The 14,051-nt window shown below is 43.5% G+C and overlaps 1 protein-coding gene across 1 annotated transcript in view; it reads left to right on the top strand.

The window, feature by feature from the left end:
- Positions 1-14,051, top strand: part of SLC6A20 (solute carrier family 6 member 20) — a 51,637-nt gene that overhangs the window by 18,234 nt on the left and 19,352 nt on the right. Inside the window, exons 3-4 of the mRNA XM_016426425.2 lie at positions 1,462-1,553; positions 10,901-11,128. Coding sequence (XP_016281911.1) covers positions 1,462-1,553; positions 10,901-11,128 — 320 coding nt within the window. The remainder of the gene's footprint in view (positions 1-1,461; positions 1,554-10,900; positions 11,129-14,051) is intronic.

The following is a 14,051-nucleotide window of genomic DNA, read 5'->3' as shown; positions in this document are numbered from 1 at the left end:
GGAGAACTCTACTAGAGACCTCAATGGAAAACCACTAATTATCACTCTTTAGACTCAAAATCCAAATCTACCTAACTGCTCTATCATTCAGCCCACTTCTTTCTATCTTGTCCACAAGAATATGAGATGACACTGTCGAATGGTTTGCTGAAATTCTGGTATACTTGGGTCCAGTGTTCCCTTAACTTACCAGTTCAGCAACCCAACCAAAAAATGAATAACAACAATAATATCTAACATTTATGTTGAGCTTTAAGGCTTAGAAGAGCTTTACATCTGTTAACTCATGTAATCCTTATAACAATTCAGTAAAGATTATAATTATACCCATTTTACAGATGAGTTGATTGAGCACAGAAATGACTGTGGCCCGACTTCTTCCTGATGAAGAAGCTATGTTGACTCTTAGTGATCTTTGGCTTTCTTTCTAAAAGCTCACACATTATTCCTTGAATAATATATTCAAGAAGGAGAAGGAGAATAAGCCACAATCAACAAATATTTATTAAGTGCCTGCTGGGTTGCTCTGTCTAAGGCACCATATAAAGCACTTAAGGGGGGGGTGTAGAGAAAGACAAGACAGAGTCTCTGTCTTAGGAAAGCTTATGATCTATTTGGGAGGATGGGACATAATACAGTGGCAAGAGTGCTAGCTCTGGAGTCAGAGGGTCTGAGTTTAAATTCTGCCTCTTGTGCTCAGGACCTATATGACTTTGAGCAAGTCACTTAACCTCATTGGGCCTCAGTTTCCTGACCTATAAAAGGGGGGGGTTATATTAGATAACCTCTGTTGACTCTTCCTGCTCTAGAACTATATGGTATAATATACACTACACAACAGGAACACAAGGAGGGGGTTTCTAGTCCAGTGAATAGAGCACCAGACTTAGAGGTGGAAAGATCTGGGTTCAAATCTGGCTCCAGACATTTCCTAGATGGGTGGCCTGGCCAAGTCATAACCCCAATTGCCTAGCTCTTGCACTTTTATCTTAAAGTTGACACTAAGACAGAAGATAAAAGTTATAAAAAATGAACATAAGGTATTATGCAAACATCACTGAGACAGGAGGTTCTGGGTTCAAATTTGGCCTTAGACACTTCCTAGTTGTGTGACCCTGGACAAGTCACTTTACCCCCATTGCCTGGCCCTTACCTCTCTTCTGCCTTGAAACCAATACACAGTATTGATTCCAAGATGGAAGGTAAGGGTTTAATAAATAAATAAAATAAGCAAATGAATGAATACATGAACAAGGGAAGGAACAAATAAATGAATAAATAAAAAGAATTCATAGGGTATGTTTGGAGAAACAGGGAAGAGACCCTCTTTGGCTGAAGCCAGTCCTTCATGCAGGATCAGGCTGTGGAAGCTCGTGGTGGCCCTGAGCCTTGCAGCGAAGAACTAGTTGTCATCATGAGTGCAGAAAACCATCAATGACTGGTCCTTGGTCTTGCTTTCAGGCATTGCCAGCGTGGTCGTCTCCTTCTTCCTCTCCATGTACTACAATGTGATTAATGCCTGGGCCTTTTGGTACCTCTTCCATTCATTCCAGGTAACTAGGGAGACTCTGGCTGTCACACCAGGGCTGGGGAGAGAGTCACAAGGAGGCTGAAATTGGGATCTGTATTGCCTCGTGGGGAATCGGGGCACTGGAAGATGAGCCGGATAACATTCATCTGGACAACAGGCTGAGAGCAAAGCAGGATGGAATGAGGGGAAGTGGCTGGGGTGGGAAACTAGGGAGAAGCATCCCCACTGGGGGATGGCTGTGTCCAGTGGAAGTCCCTTCACCCACTTACATTTGCATCTTCCCTATAACTCCTGGGGGTTCATTGTTGTAAAATCATTGCATATGGCTTCATAAAGGAGATTTTAAATAAGAGAGAACAGGGATGAGTCACTATGAGAAGATCTATGGAAAATAGAGTGAAATTCCCACCCCCCAAAGCAGGTGATGACTTGGTCTCTCCTACACTTTCTTCTCAGGGTCCTTCCCTGTTCTCTGACTGTTTGGGTAAGATGGGCTTCTTATCTCTTCTGTTCCCTTCCAGAGTGGAAAGCCCATCCTCAGGGACAGTATCTTCCCTTTCTGTGGGCTCCCTTCTGGACATGAATTTCCATCTCCCCGAAGGCTTTCCTTTCTTGGGCTGATTCTGTTTTTTTGACTTCACTGTCCTGAAACTGATGTCTTCAGTTTAATGATTCAACTCAAACAAGGGATTTGATAAGAATTTCCTATAGTAACAATAACTTGTTGTTTAGTCTTTTAATCATGGCCAACTCTTGGTGAACCCATTTGGGGTTCTCTTGGCAAAGAGACTGGAGTGGTTTGACATTCGTTCCTCAGTGGATTAAGGTAAACAGAAGTTAAGTGACTTGCCTAGGGTCACACAGCTAATGAGTATCTGAGGGCAGATTTGAACTCTGGTCTTCCTGACTCCAGGCCTACCACTCTATCCACTGAGCTAGGTAGCTCCTAATAGTAATAACATACATATCTATATACATATATAATATACATTTATATAATATTGTAAAGTTGGTGCAGTGTTTTGCATATATTCTCTCACTTGAACCTCACAATAACTGGGGCATGGGTATTATTATCCCCATTTTACGAAGGAGGAAACTAAAACGTAGAGGTTATGTGATTTACTCATGGTCATACATTACCTAAGTATAATAGGGAAGATTCAAACCCAGGTCTTCCTAACTCCAAGTCCAGCAAAAAGGCACTTCAATAGCCTCCTCCCTTTTCTATTATCTTCTTCTCACTGAGCAAGGAAACAGAGAAGAGGAAGTACACTCTGATAGTCATTTGGGAGGAAGAAAACTATGTCCCCTTTCCTCTAAGCATGTTCTAGTGACAAAATGGAACAGCCTTTGGGTTTAGTGGGATTTGGGCAATTGTAGATTCATGGCCAGAAATCTTTGCATGTATCTTCTGATGTCAAGAAATACTCATGTGCTCGATTCAAATAGTGCACACTCATAATTTAAACATTTATCCCCTTGACAAGGAAGAAGGAAGGAAGGAAGGAAGGAAGGAAGGAAGGAAGGAAGGAAGGAAGGAAGGAAGGAAGGAAGGAAGGAAGGAAGGAAGGAAGGAAGGAAGGAAGGAAGGAAGGAAGGAAGGAAGGAAGGAAGGAAGGAAGGAAGGAAGGAAGGAAGGAAGGAAGGAAGGAAGGAAGGAAGGAAGGAAGGAGGAAGGAAGGAAGGAAGGAAGGAGGAAGGAAGGAAGGAGGAAGGAAGGAAGGAAGGAAGGGAGGGAGGGAGAGAGGGAGGAAGGAATGAAGGGAGGGAGGGAGGTCATAGGAACATTATAGCCAAAACCTGGAGCTTCTAAATCATAGAAAAAAAATGCTGCAAGCAGAGAAAATTAAAGAATTTAAGTACTGTGAAGCCATAATCAGCATCATACATAATTTAGCAGTCACTTCTCTAAAGGTTCAGAGAGCTTGAAAGGAAATATTGTAGAAGGCAAAGGCAAGAAAATATAAACTTACAACCAAGTATAAGTTATTCAGCAAAAATGAATACAATACAAAAGGGTCAGGAATGAATCTTTAATAATATAGAAGAGTTACAAGCATTACTGGTGGGGGGAAAAAAAGACCAGAGCTGTATAGGAACTTGGAAGTGCAAACACAAGAGTCAAGAGAAACTCGAATAAGCAGTTATAAAGGACAGAGCATGAATAAATTGTTTGTATTTTAATATAGGGAGAAGGTACATCTATCCCCTTAGAAATGTATCATCATCAGAGATCTCAGAGGATATCTAATTAAACAGAGCCTAAGAGTGGTTCTGTTATGTTTTGATGATTTTTTAAAAAGAATGGAAAGGGAAGGGAGGAGGAATGCAATGTGTGGGGAAGGAAGAAGAGAGGAAGGATGGGGGAAATTATCTCATATAATTGAGGTCTACAAGGAAAAGTCTATATACTGAGGAATAAGAAGTGAGAGGAGTAGGTGACACTTGAACTTTAATCTAAGCTGGTCAAGGAAGGGAAATATACACTCACACATTTAGGGATAGAAATACATTTCACTCGATAGGGAAACAGAAGGAAAAGGAGTAAACGGGAATAGAAAAAATAAGAGAGACTAGATTAAGGGAAATATATGTCCTAAGAAAAACAAAATCTAACAGACAAAGTTGATAAAAAAAGAAAATACTTTCTGGGGGGGTTTTAGGAAAACAAGTACATTAACATACTGGTTGGTGTTTTTTTTATCTATACCTTCGTTCTTGGAATCAATAATACTGTGTATTGATTCTAAAGCAGAAGAGCCATAGGAGTTAGGCAATGGGGGTTAAGTGACTTGTCCAGACCAAATGTCTGAGATCAGATTTGAATCCAAGACCTTCTATCTCCAGGTCTTACTCTTTATCTGAGTCACCTGGCTGCCCTCCAATAACACCCTGTTGATGGAACTATGAACTGGTCTAGCCATTCTCAAAAACAATTCAAAACTTTGCCCCCAAAGCAATTAAATTGTGATATCTTTTGACCCTTTGACCCAATGACATCTCCAGTAGATCTATACCCCAAAGAGATCAAACACAAGGGACCTTTGCATGTAGGAATATTTATAACAGCTCATTTTACAGTAGCAAAGAATTAGAAATCAATGGGATACCTGCCAAATTTCAGCCACTGAGGAATGGTTGAATATGTTAAAGTAAATGACTGTTGGAATATTATCATGCTATAAGAAACAATGAAGAAGATGCTTTCAAAGAAACCTGAGAAGACTTCTATGAACTGATGCAAAGTGAAGTGAACAGAATCAGGAGAATGGTGTTTACAAAAACCACAATATTGTAAAATGAATGATTGTTTGTTCACTATATTTTTGATGTTATAGTGAAGTCTTAGAGGGAGCTTATAGAGAAGGAAACAAAGTGTTGAGTGAAAAAGACAAACAACTTTAAAGACTGGGGAATTCTGATCGATGCAATGACCAATCCCACTCCAGAAGACTCATGATGAAATCTGCTGCCTACTCATCTAATGTTATTGCTTGTTTGCCCTTCATACCCAAAGAGGACCAATGACACGATGTTGAGGGTCAGGGTATAGCATGTTCAATCTGATAGAGAGGTAATGGAATTAGAGGGGCAGATTAAATATATCTATTTTTGGAAATGACCAATGTTTAAATTTGTTTTGCTTGACAATACATCTTCATAACATGTTTTGGATTTTTTCTGGGAAAGCAAAGAAAATGGAAGGGAGAAAAGATCGCTATTCATTGATTGAAAAAAAAAATCTAAGCCAAGAAAACGAAAAGGATCATGGCAATTGTATTCTAAGGCCACAAGTATCCTGTGGTCTGAATGATACTAACACTGAGCCTTGAGGTTTCCCTGTTTATCCATTTTCCCTGTCAAGAAACCAGTGCCAGTGTCTTCCAACTGCCACTATGCTAAGAAAGGGGCATGACTAAATGGAGCTTAATTGGCATGCCAGTTTCCATTATCCTTCAGTAAATGAATTGAGGTGCTTCTCTCCTGTTGTATTGAGGAGACGGAGAAATTAGAGTTAGTCCAAATTAATATGATTAGTGAATCTAGAGAAGTGATGAGAGTTCTTGCTTGTGCTACCTAGAACTAATGACCACATTTTACGCAATTATAACTCCAAACAGTGTGGATTTAAAGACGTGAGGACACTTCGTGAGATTCATTAGGAATTAACTAGTGCTCCAGAGAGACCTTCCTTGTTTTGCTTTGGCCTGCAGTTTTATTAAATTCCTGTTGTTCTGACTTCCTGAATCATCTGCTTTGATCTCCCACTGTTTACTTGCTTTGTCCAAAGGGGGCTTCCCAAATGTTCTTTGATGGCCATGAGTGTGAGTTTCAGCTAGTTCTCTCTACTTCAGGATTGTTATTAGAATTAGTTTGTGTGTTTTCCTTGACAAGAACTATTGAGAGTCAGCGTGGTGTAGAGCAGAGGTGCTTGACCTTTTCTGCATCATGTACCCCTGGTGAAGTCAGTGGGTTCCTTCTCAGAATAATATTTGTCAATGTATAGGATTACAAAGCAAACGAGTCCTTTGGAAACATAGCTACAAAAATATTTTTTAAAACCAAATTCTGGACCCCCGATTAAGAACCTCTGAAGTGGAGAGTGTCCTGAGCCTCAAGAGGGCTGGGGTGTAGTCCTGACTCCATGCCTTACTAACCACGGAAGACTGGGCAAGTCACTTTTACCTCTCTGAACCTCAGTTTCCTCATCTGAGAAAGGAGAACAGCAATTCTAGATCCCCACAGTTGCTGAGGATCACTTTGCTCATCTTAAAGCTCCCTACCAATGTGGGCTAATGTTATACTCAGGGCTGCTCCAAGAACACTATTTGAATGTCTGCCCTGGGGGTAGGGGAGGAAAAAGCAAAGGAATCTGGAAGTTCTGCCTCACCAGTTTGGACATTGACAGAAGAAAGTGATGGGTTTTACCCTCTAACACCCTGGGGCACAGGGAGGTGGGAACACTCTAGAGCAGCAGGAAGAATCAGTCCCAGTCAAGGGAAAGTCAGGGGATTTGTGCCCTGCTACAAGACACAGCAGAAGAGAGCTGAAGAGACGCTGAGCCTGGGACACTGCGTGTTATTAACTCCCTTTAAAAATTTCCAGAAGGCTCCGAGGACTTACGCGAACTCCTTCTGGTATATGTACCTTCACAACTCTCTCCAGAGAATGAGTGGAGACACTAGCATTGGCTACTCTTTAGAAAACCCATGGACAGGGGGCAGCTGGGTAGCTCAGTGCATTGAGAGTCGGGCCTAGAGACGAGAGGTCCTAGGTTCAAATCTGGCCTCAGCCACTTCCCAGCTGGGTGACCCTGGGCAAGTCACTTGACCCCCATGGCCTAGCCCTTACCACTCTTCTGCCTTGGAGCCAATACACAGTATTGACTCCAAGACAGAAGGTAAGGGTTTAAAAAAAAAAAAGAAAACCCATGGACAGTGAGGTGACTTAGTGGGTAGAGACCTGGATCCTGGATGTCCTAGGTTCAAATCTGACCTCAGACATTTCCTAGCTGAATGACTCTGGACAAGTCACTTAAATCCAATGACCTAGCCCCTGCCATTGTTCTGCCTTAGAACTGATCCTTAGCATCAATTCTAAGACAGACGGTAAGGCTTTTTAAAAAGGAAGAAGAGAAATGAAAACCCAGAAGATATATACCTGCACAAGAGCCTCCCTCCTCGTTCTTCCCTGTGGAGTAAAGGCAGTGGTGTCCTTGAACCCGCTCCAGCATCTCCCTAATGATCACCAAAGAAATCAGAAAATCTACCATTGATGTTTGCTTTATTGTTTTGGTCACTGTCTAGACTTAAGAAAGCAATGGAGAAAAGGGTAATAATGCAGATTAAATGTGTCATGCACAATTTAATTTTTTCTCCCCCAGAAAGCTAATTGCTAAACATTTACCAGTACACCCTTGGGTGGGGATGACCCTAAGTCCTCCAGAGCACTACAGAATGCCTATTCTGAAAGGTTCTTCCATGCTGTGAACAGTGATGTGCCTTCCATCATCCTAGAGGCGGCACATCGGAACTCGAGGAGCCCCTGGAATGGGTTTTGTTTCATGCTTTTAGCCATAAAACCCCCTCAAAGCACTAAGGTACAAAGAGCGTGTGTCCACATTTTGCGGAGGCTGGGAGGAGGGAAAAGACAGCTTCTTGAAGCATTCAAGTTGAATATTGGTTGGGAGTTGGAGTGGCGTTTGGGATTTGATGGAAGAGAACTAACTACTCCCTCCTTCTGGCTCCCCCCCGTAAGTAGATGGAGCCACTCTTCTAGCTTTTCCTCTCAAGTGCCTCCTTTGACGAAGTCCTTATTCGGCCCCTGAGGACGGGCTCTTTGAGTTTTGGGGGTAAATGAAGGAAAGTTGGTCCCAGGTCACTGCCACAGAACAACTTCCTCCTACTTCTTCTTACCCAGCTCCCTTCCACCAGGAAAAAAAAAATACAGGCTTATCTTGTCAAGGATGGCACAAATTCTTTTTTCCCTTTTTTCTGCTTTTGAGAGGCTATTGCAATATGTATCAATAAAATGTCTTTTTCTTGGGGGCAGCTGGGTAGCTCAGTGGATTAAGAGTCAGCCCTAGAGACGGGAGGTCCTGGGTTCAAATCTGGCCTCAGCCACTTCCTAGCTGTGTGACCCTGGGCAAGTCACTTGACCCCCATTGCCTAGCCCTTACCACTCTTCTGCCTTGGAGCCAATACACAGTATTGACTCCAAGACGGAAGGTAAGGGTTTAAAAAAAAATGTCTTTTTCTTACCTTAAGTTCCCAGGTGAGAAAAATATCAGCCCTTAGTAAGGAAATCTTCTTCCCTAAGCATGAGTTCTTGGGCAACCATTGCCTCTTGCTCAACTGTTTTTTCTTCTCTCCCCCCTTCCCAAAGCACATCTACACAAAAATTATATTTTAGGGAAACTTGTTTCTTTTGAGAACACACAGTAAATACCAAAATAGAAGTCTTAAAGAAATGAGGGGCGTGCATTGAGAGCTAGACCTAGAGATTGAGGTCCTGGGTTCAAATTTGACCTCAGACATTTCCTGGCTGTGTGACCTTGAGCAAGTCATTTAATCCCCATTGTCTAGTCCTTAACACTCTTCCCTCTTGGAACCAATACTTAGAATTGGTTCCAAGACAGAAGGTAAGGATTTTTTTTTTTAAAGGAAGAACATGGAGACCATCTAGTCCAACTGCCTCACTGGGGACAGCTAGGTGACTCAGTGGATTGAGAACTAAGACGAGAGACTCAAAGTCTTGGGTTCAAATCTGGTCTCAGACACTTCCTGGCTGTGTGACCCTGGGCAAGCTACTTCCCCACCATTGCCTAGCCCTTATTGCTCTTCTGACTTGGACCCAATACACAGTATTGATTCTAAGATGGAAGTTAACAGTTAAAAAGAAGAAGAAATGAAAGATGGGATGTAGAGGCAGAATGAACTAAAGGACAAATGAGGAGGAGTTTCCTCAATTTTGTTCTCAGCACCACATCCCCACGGCCATTCCTCACTGGCTCCATGTGGCTCCACCTCGGTTAGCTGTGATCTTTCCCCAGTCACTCTTCTCTAGTTCTGGAGAGCAGCAGCAAAGGCAGCGGGGCCACTGAGGGTCTTATTCTCTCTTGTACTCTCTTTGCATCCTGCTCCCAAGCTCATTGCTCCTGGCACTTGTCTGAGGGCTTGCCAGGCTCTCCTTCCTTTAGGGTGAGGAGACAAAGGTATTGCCGTTCCTGGCACAGCCCCAGCTGTCTGCAGATCAGCTCAGCTATACCCCAACTCCCACCAAAAGACAAATCATAGCAAAAGACCTCAGCATCCCAGGCAATGCATGCTGGGTAATATAAGTCAACGGCGGGGACAGATGCTACAGCCTTTTTATGAGAGAAGCCTGGGAAATGTAGAAAATGAAGTCTACAAGCATTTAGTAAGCCCCTACTATGTGCCAAACCCAGTGCTATTATTGTCCCCATTTTTCAGATGAGAAAACTGAGGGTGAGAGAAATTAGGTGATTTGCCCAGAATCAAGGGTCCGCCACAGAATTTGAACTCAGGTTTTCCTGACTCTGGGCGCAGCACTCCATCCACTGGGCCAACCTGGCTTCCTCAATACACATATTTTTTAAAAAGAAAAGGGGGAAGGACACTGATCTCTTCTAGCAAGTAGATGTGTAATCCTGGACAAGTCGATGAGACTCCCTAGGGCTTGGTTTTCTTATTTTCCGTAACATCCTCTCTGGAAGGTCCCTTCCAGCTGTTAAAAAAAAGGCTCTTAATCCACGTGTGTAGAAAGCCTTCCCTTCCCGTGTACTTTCCCCTGTGCTGTGATTCCGAGTTATGCTGGGTCACGCACAAACAAGCGCTGAACCCTACCCTCTGGAGGAGGAATAAGGCATATTTGGACGAAAGGAAATGTTTAGAACGGCAGCTATGTCCAAGCACTTATCTCAGAACTGCAGTGACCGACAGCCCTTCGTACCAGCATCTCAAGTCCATTACATCCCGAGCCAGTCCAAAATCTAATCCCTGCTCCTTTTTTAAAAAATCCCGACTTTCTGACCTAGTAACAACTCCAGGAAAGAAAGGCAAGGGCTAGGCAATGGGGGTAAATGACTTGCCCAAGGTCACACAGCTAGGGAATATCTGAGAGCCGTTTTGAACCCAGGACCTCCTCTCTCTGCACCTGATGCTCTAACTATTTAGCTACCTAGATGTCCCTCCCCATTACTTTTTTTTTTTACAGATAAGATTAGTTAGGCCCTGCAGGGGCTTCTCTACCTTACGTTTGCAGTAGATGCTGTGGTCCTTTCTCCTCTACTTTACCACTCCTTGTAGTTTGACATTTCGGTCTGGTCCTCTCATCACTGATTGACATACTTTATCTTTCTCCTCCCAGAATACTTTGCTACTCCTCCTCCATCTCTGTCCCCATTTTCTTCTGAGCATGACTGGATTTTCCCTCTGACCTTCTGCCTCTGCTCCCAAGTCTGGTCTTCAGACAGAGTATCCACTTCCTCATCCTCCTTCCCTTTGAGCTTCCCTCTTGGTCTCAGCCCTGTGGGTGAGGCCGGTAGAGGGTGTAGTGGGTAGAGCACTAGGTCTAATGTCAGGAAGATCTGAGTTCAAATCGGAGTGACCCTGAGAACATCACTTCATCTCTGATGTCCTCAGTTTCCTCAACTTCAAAATGGAGATAATAACAGCACCTACCTCCCAGGGGTGTTTTGAGGACTGGATGAGAGAATCCTCGTAAAGCACTTAGTCTGGTGCCTGGCACACAGTAGGCACTACAGAGCTGTTTGTCTCCCTTCCCCATCTGTCCTTCATTCTTCTTTTACCCACACTTGGCATAATCATTGTTTTGATCCCAAAGGATCCCTTGCCATGGTCCAGCTGCCCACTGAATAGCAATCTCACCAGTTATGATGAAGAATGTGAGAAAGCCTCATCCACTCAGTACTTCTGGTACCGGAAAACCCTCAATATCTCGCCCTCCATTGAGGAGAATGGGGGCATCCAGTGGGAACAAGCCTTGTGCCTCATCCTCGCATGGCTGGTGGTGTATCTGTGTATTCTGAGAGGCACCGAGTCGACAGGCAAGGTAAGATCTCGGTGCTCGTTATAACGTGAAACTGGAAGAAAGGTGTGTAAAGGTCCCCTTGAGCTTAGGGGGAGGGACTACCACCCAGGAAAGAAAAAGCTTGGACTCACAAGTCCAAGGGCATGAGTTCAAATCCCTACAACCTATGTGACCAGGGACAAGTCCATGCAACTCTTTGGACCTCAGATTCCTCATCTGTAAAATGAGAACGTTGGACTAGATAGCCTTCGAGGGATCTTCCAGGTCCAGAATGGTGATACTCATCTTTCTAACCCGCCCTGGAAAAGTCCAAGGGGTGAGCTGGCACCAGGTCAAGATAGACTTGGTTGACTTAGTCCTCTGTCCCAAGTCCCTTGACCCGTCCAATAAGGCAGTCCAGAAGTGACTGAGAAAAAGGAGGGCCAGTTAAAAAATCACAAGGCCTCAGTTTCTCCCTCTGATCACACAACATTTAATGAAAAAACCCAAGATTGGTCATATTTGGGGGGGGGGCACTGGTGATCTGGCCAATCTATTATTTGGGGTCTATAAAGGCAGGAAGGGAAATACTGTGAGATGGTATGATTGCTGTCGACAAAGTTTCCTCCGAAATATCAATCCCTTCCTTTAACAATCTATCTTGGACCCATAATGTGAGTTAGCTATAGCAGAATAAATAGAGGCCTTGGAACCAGAAGGGCTGGATAAAAAGAAGTTCTGGGTTCATATTCTGTCTCTAATATTTACTAGTTATGTATGACTATGAGTAAGTCATTTAACCTACTTAAGTCTCAGTTTCTTCATCTATAAAATGGAGATAATAATACCTATATTACCTTTAAAAAAATTCATACCAGGGGCAGCTGGGTAGCTCAGTGGATTGAGAGCCAGGCCTAGAGATGGGAGGTCCTAGATTCAAATCTGGCCTCAGACACTTCCTAGCTCTGTGACCTGGGCAAGTCACTTGACCTCCACTGCCTAGCCCTTACCACTCTTCTACCTTGGACCCAATACACAGTATGGACTCCAAGACAGAAGGTAAGGGTTTAAAAAAAAAAATCCATACCTTCTGTCTTAGAATTGACACTAAGTGGGGGCAGCTGGGTGGTTCAGTGGATTGAGAGCCAGCTCCAGAGATCGGAGGTCCTGGGTTCAAATCTGGCCTTAGATACTTCCTAGCTGCGTGCCCCTGAGTGAGTCACTTTACCTCCATTGCCTAGCTCTTACCACTCCTTTGCCCTGGAACCAATATACAATATTGATTCTAAGACAGAAGGTAAAGGGTTAAAAAAATAATTGATACTAAGTATTGCTTATAAGGCAGAAGAGCGATAAGGGCTAGGAAATAGGGAAGTGCTATTCAAGACTTTCCTCTATTTATACCTGCCATCTGTTCCCTATATCCAAGTTTGTTGTTAGGTTGTTTTTTGGTCATGTCTGTCTCTTTGGGATCTCATTTGAGGTTTTTGGGGGCAAAGATACAGAAGTAATTTCCCATTTCCTTCTCCAGCTCATTTTACAAATGAGGAAACTGAGGCAAATGGGGGAAGTGACTTTCCCTGGGTCACACAGTTAGTAAGTGCCTGAAGCCAGATTTGAACTCATGAAGATGAGTCTGTCTGACTCCATACCTGGTCGCCACTGTGCCAGCTAGCTGTCCCTCCCTATCTAAATCAGTTCCCTATTCCTGGCAAAACATTTTCTCTAATCCCACAGAAATTCCATTTTCCTCACCATTGATATATAACCCATTCCAAGGCTTTTCACAGTTTTAAATTAATTTTCCATCTTCTCCCTGCCTCAAAGCATTCAGTTAGATTAGTCAGGCTAGATTTACTCTACAGAAAACTGTTTCCATCTCCAAAGAATTGGTGACCTTCTTTTTAATACCCTCCCCCTCTGTCGAAGAAGTAATGCTAAGTGCCAGGTCCAAGACAGAAGAATGGTAAGAGCTAGGCAACTGGGGTTAAGTGACTTGTCCAGGGTCACACAGCTGGGAAGTATCCAGCTAGTTGCCCCCTGCTGATGTTATTTTATGGAAGAGAGGCTGGTTGTGAGTTTCCAAAGTCTCTTTTTTAGGAATGCCCGTCCTCTGGCACTGCAGCATTCTGGCTACCAATTCTGCCATTTCACCCATGAATCCCTTAAAAACTCTCAGGCACAGAACATCTGGTCCTGGTACATCCAGGACCTCGCCTCTCCTTGGGGGGCTGCAGGCGGGTTTAATTGTCATGACCTTCAGCTAGCTTGGCCATAAAGCGAGGGCAAACAATCTAAGCGGAAAAACCCTGCAGGCTCCTTGGAAAGGTGATGCCCAGAGATACAAATGACAGGAGTGGTGTGTACACCTAATGGCACTGAGGTGGCACAGTGCTGGGACCGGAGTCAGGAAGACAAATTCAAATCCAGCTTCAGGTACCTGCTAGCTGGGAGAACTTGGACAAGTCATTTAATTTCTCTTTGTCTTGGCTTAATCAAGTAAATGAAGACCATAGTAGCACCTGCCTCCCAGAGTTGTGGAAGGAATCGAATGACAATATTTATAAGATGCTTAACACAGACCTGGCACATAGTAGGTGCTATATAAATGCTAGTTAGCTAGTAGAAGTAGTAGTAGCAGCAGCAGCAGCAGTAATAGTAGTGGTAGTAGTAGTAATGATAGTAATGATAGTCGTAGTAGTAGCCATTATAGTAGTAATAGTAGTGGCAGTAGTAGTAGTAGAAGCAGTAGCAGGAGTAGTGATTATAGTAGCAATAGGAGTAGCAATAGCAGTAGTAGTGGCGGTGGTAGTAGTAGCAATAGGAGTAGTAGAAGAAGAAAAAGAAGTAGCAGTGATAGGAGAGCAAGTAGTAGTAGTAGAAGCAGCAGCAGTAGCAGTAGTGCAGTAGTAGTAGTGATAGCAGCAGCAGCAGCAGCAGCAGCAGCAGCAGCAGTAGTAGTAGT

This window comes from Monodelphis domestica, chromosome 5 (assembly GCF_027887165.1).
Source record: "Monodelphis domestica isolate mMonDom1 chromosome 5, mMonDom1.pri, whole genome shotgun sequence".
Taxonomy (NCBI): Eukaryota; Metazoa; Chordata; class Mammalia; order Didelphimorphia; family Didelphidae; genus Monodelphis; species Monodelphis domestica.
This window is presented reverse-complemented; position numbering and strand designations above follow the sequence as displayed.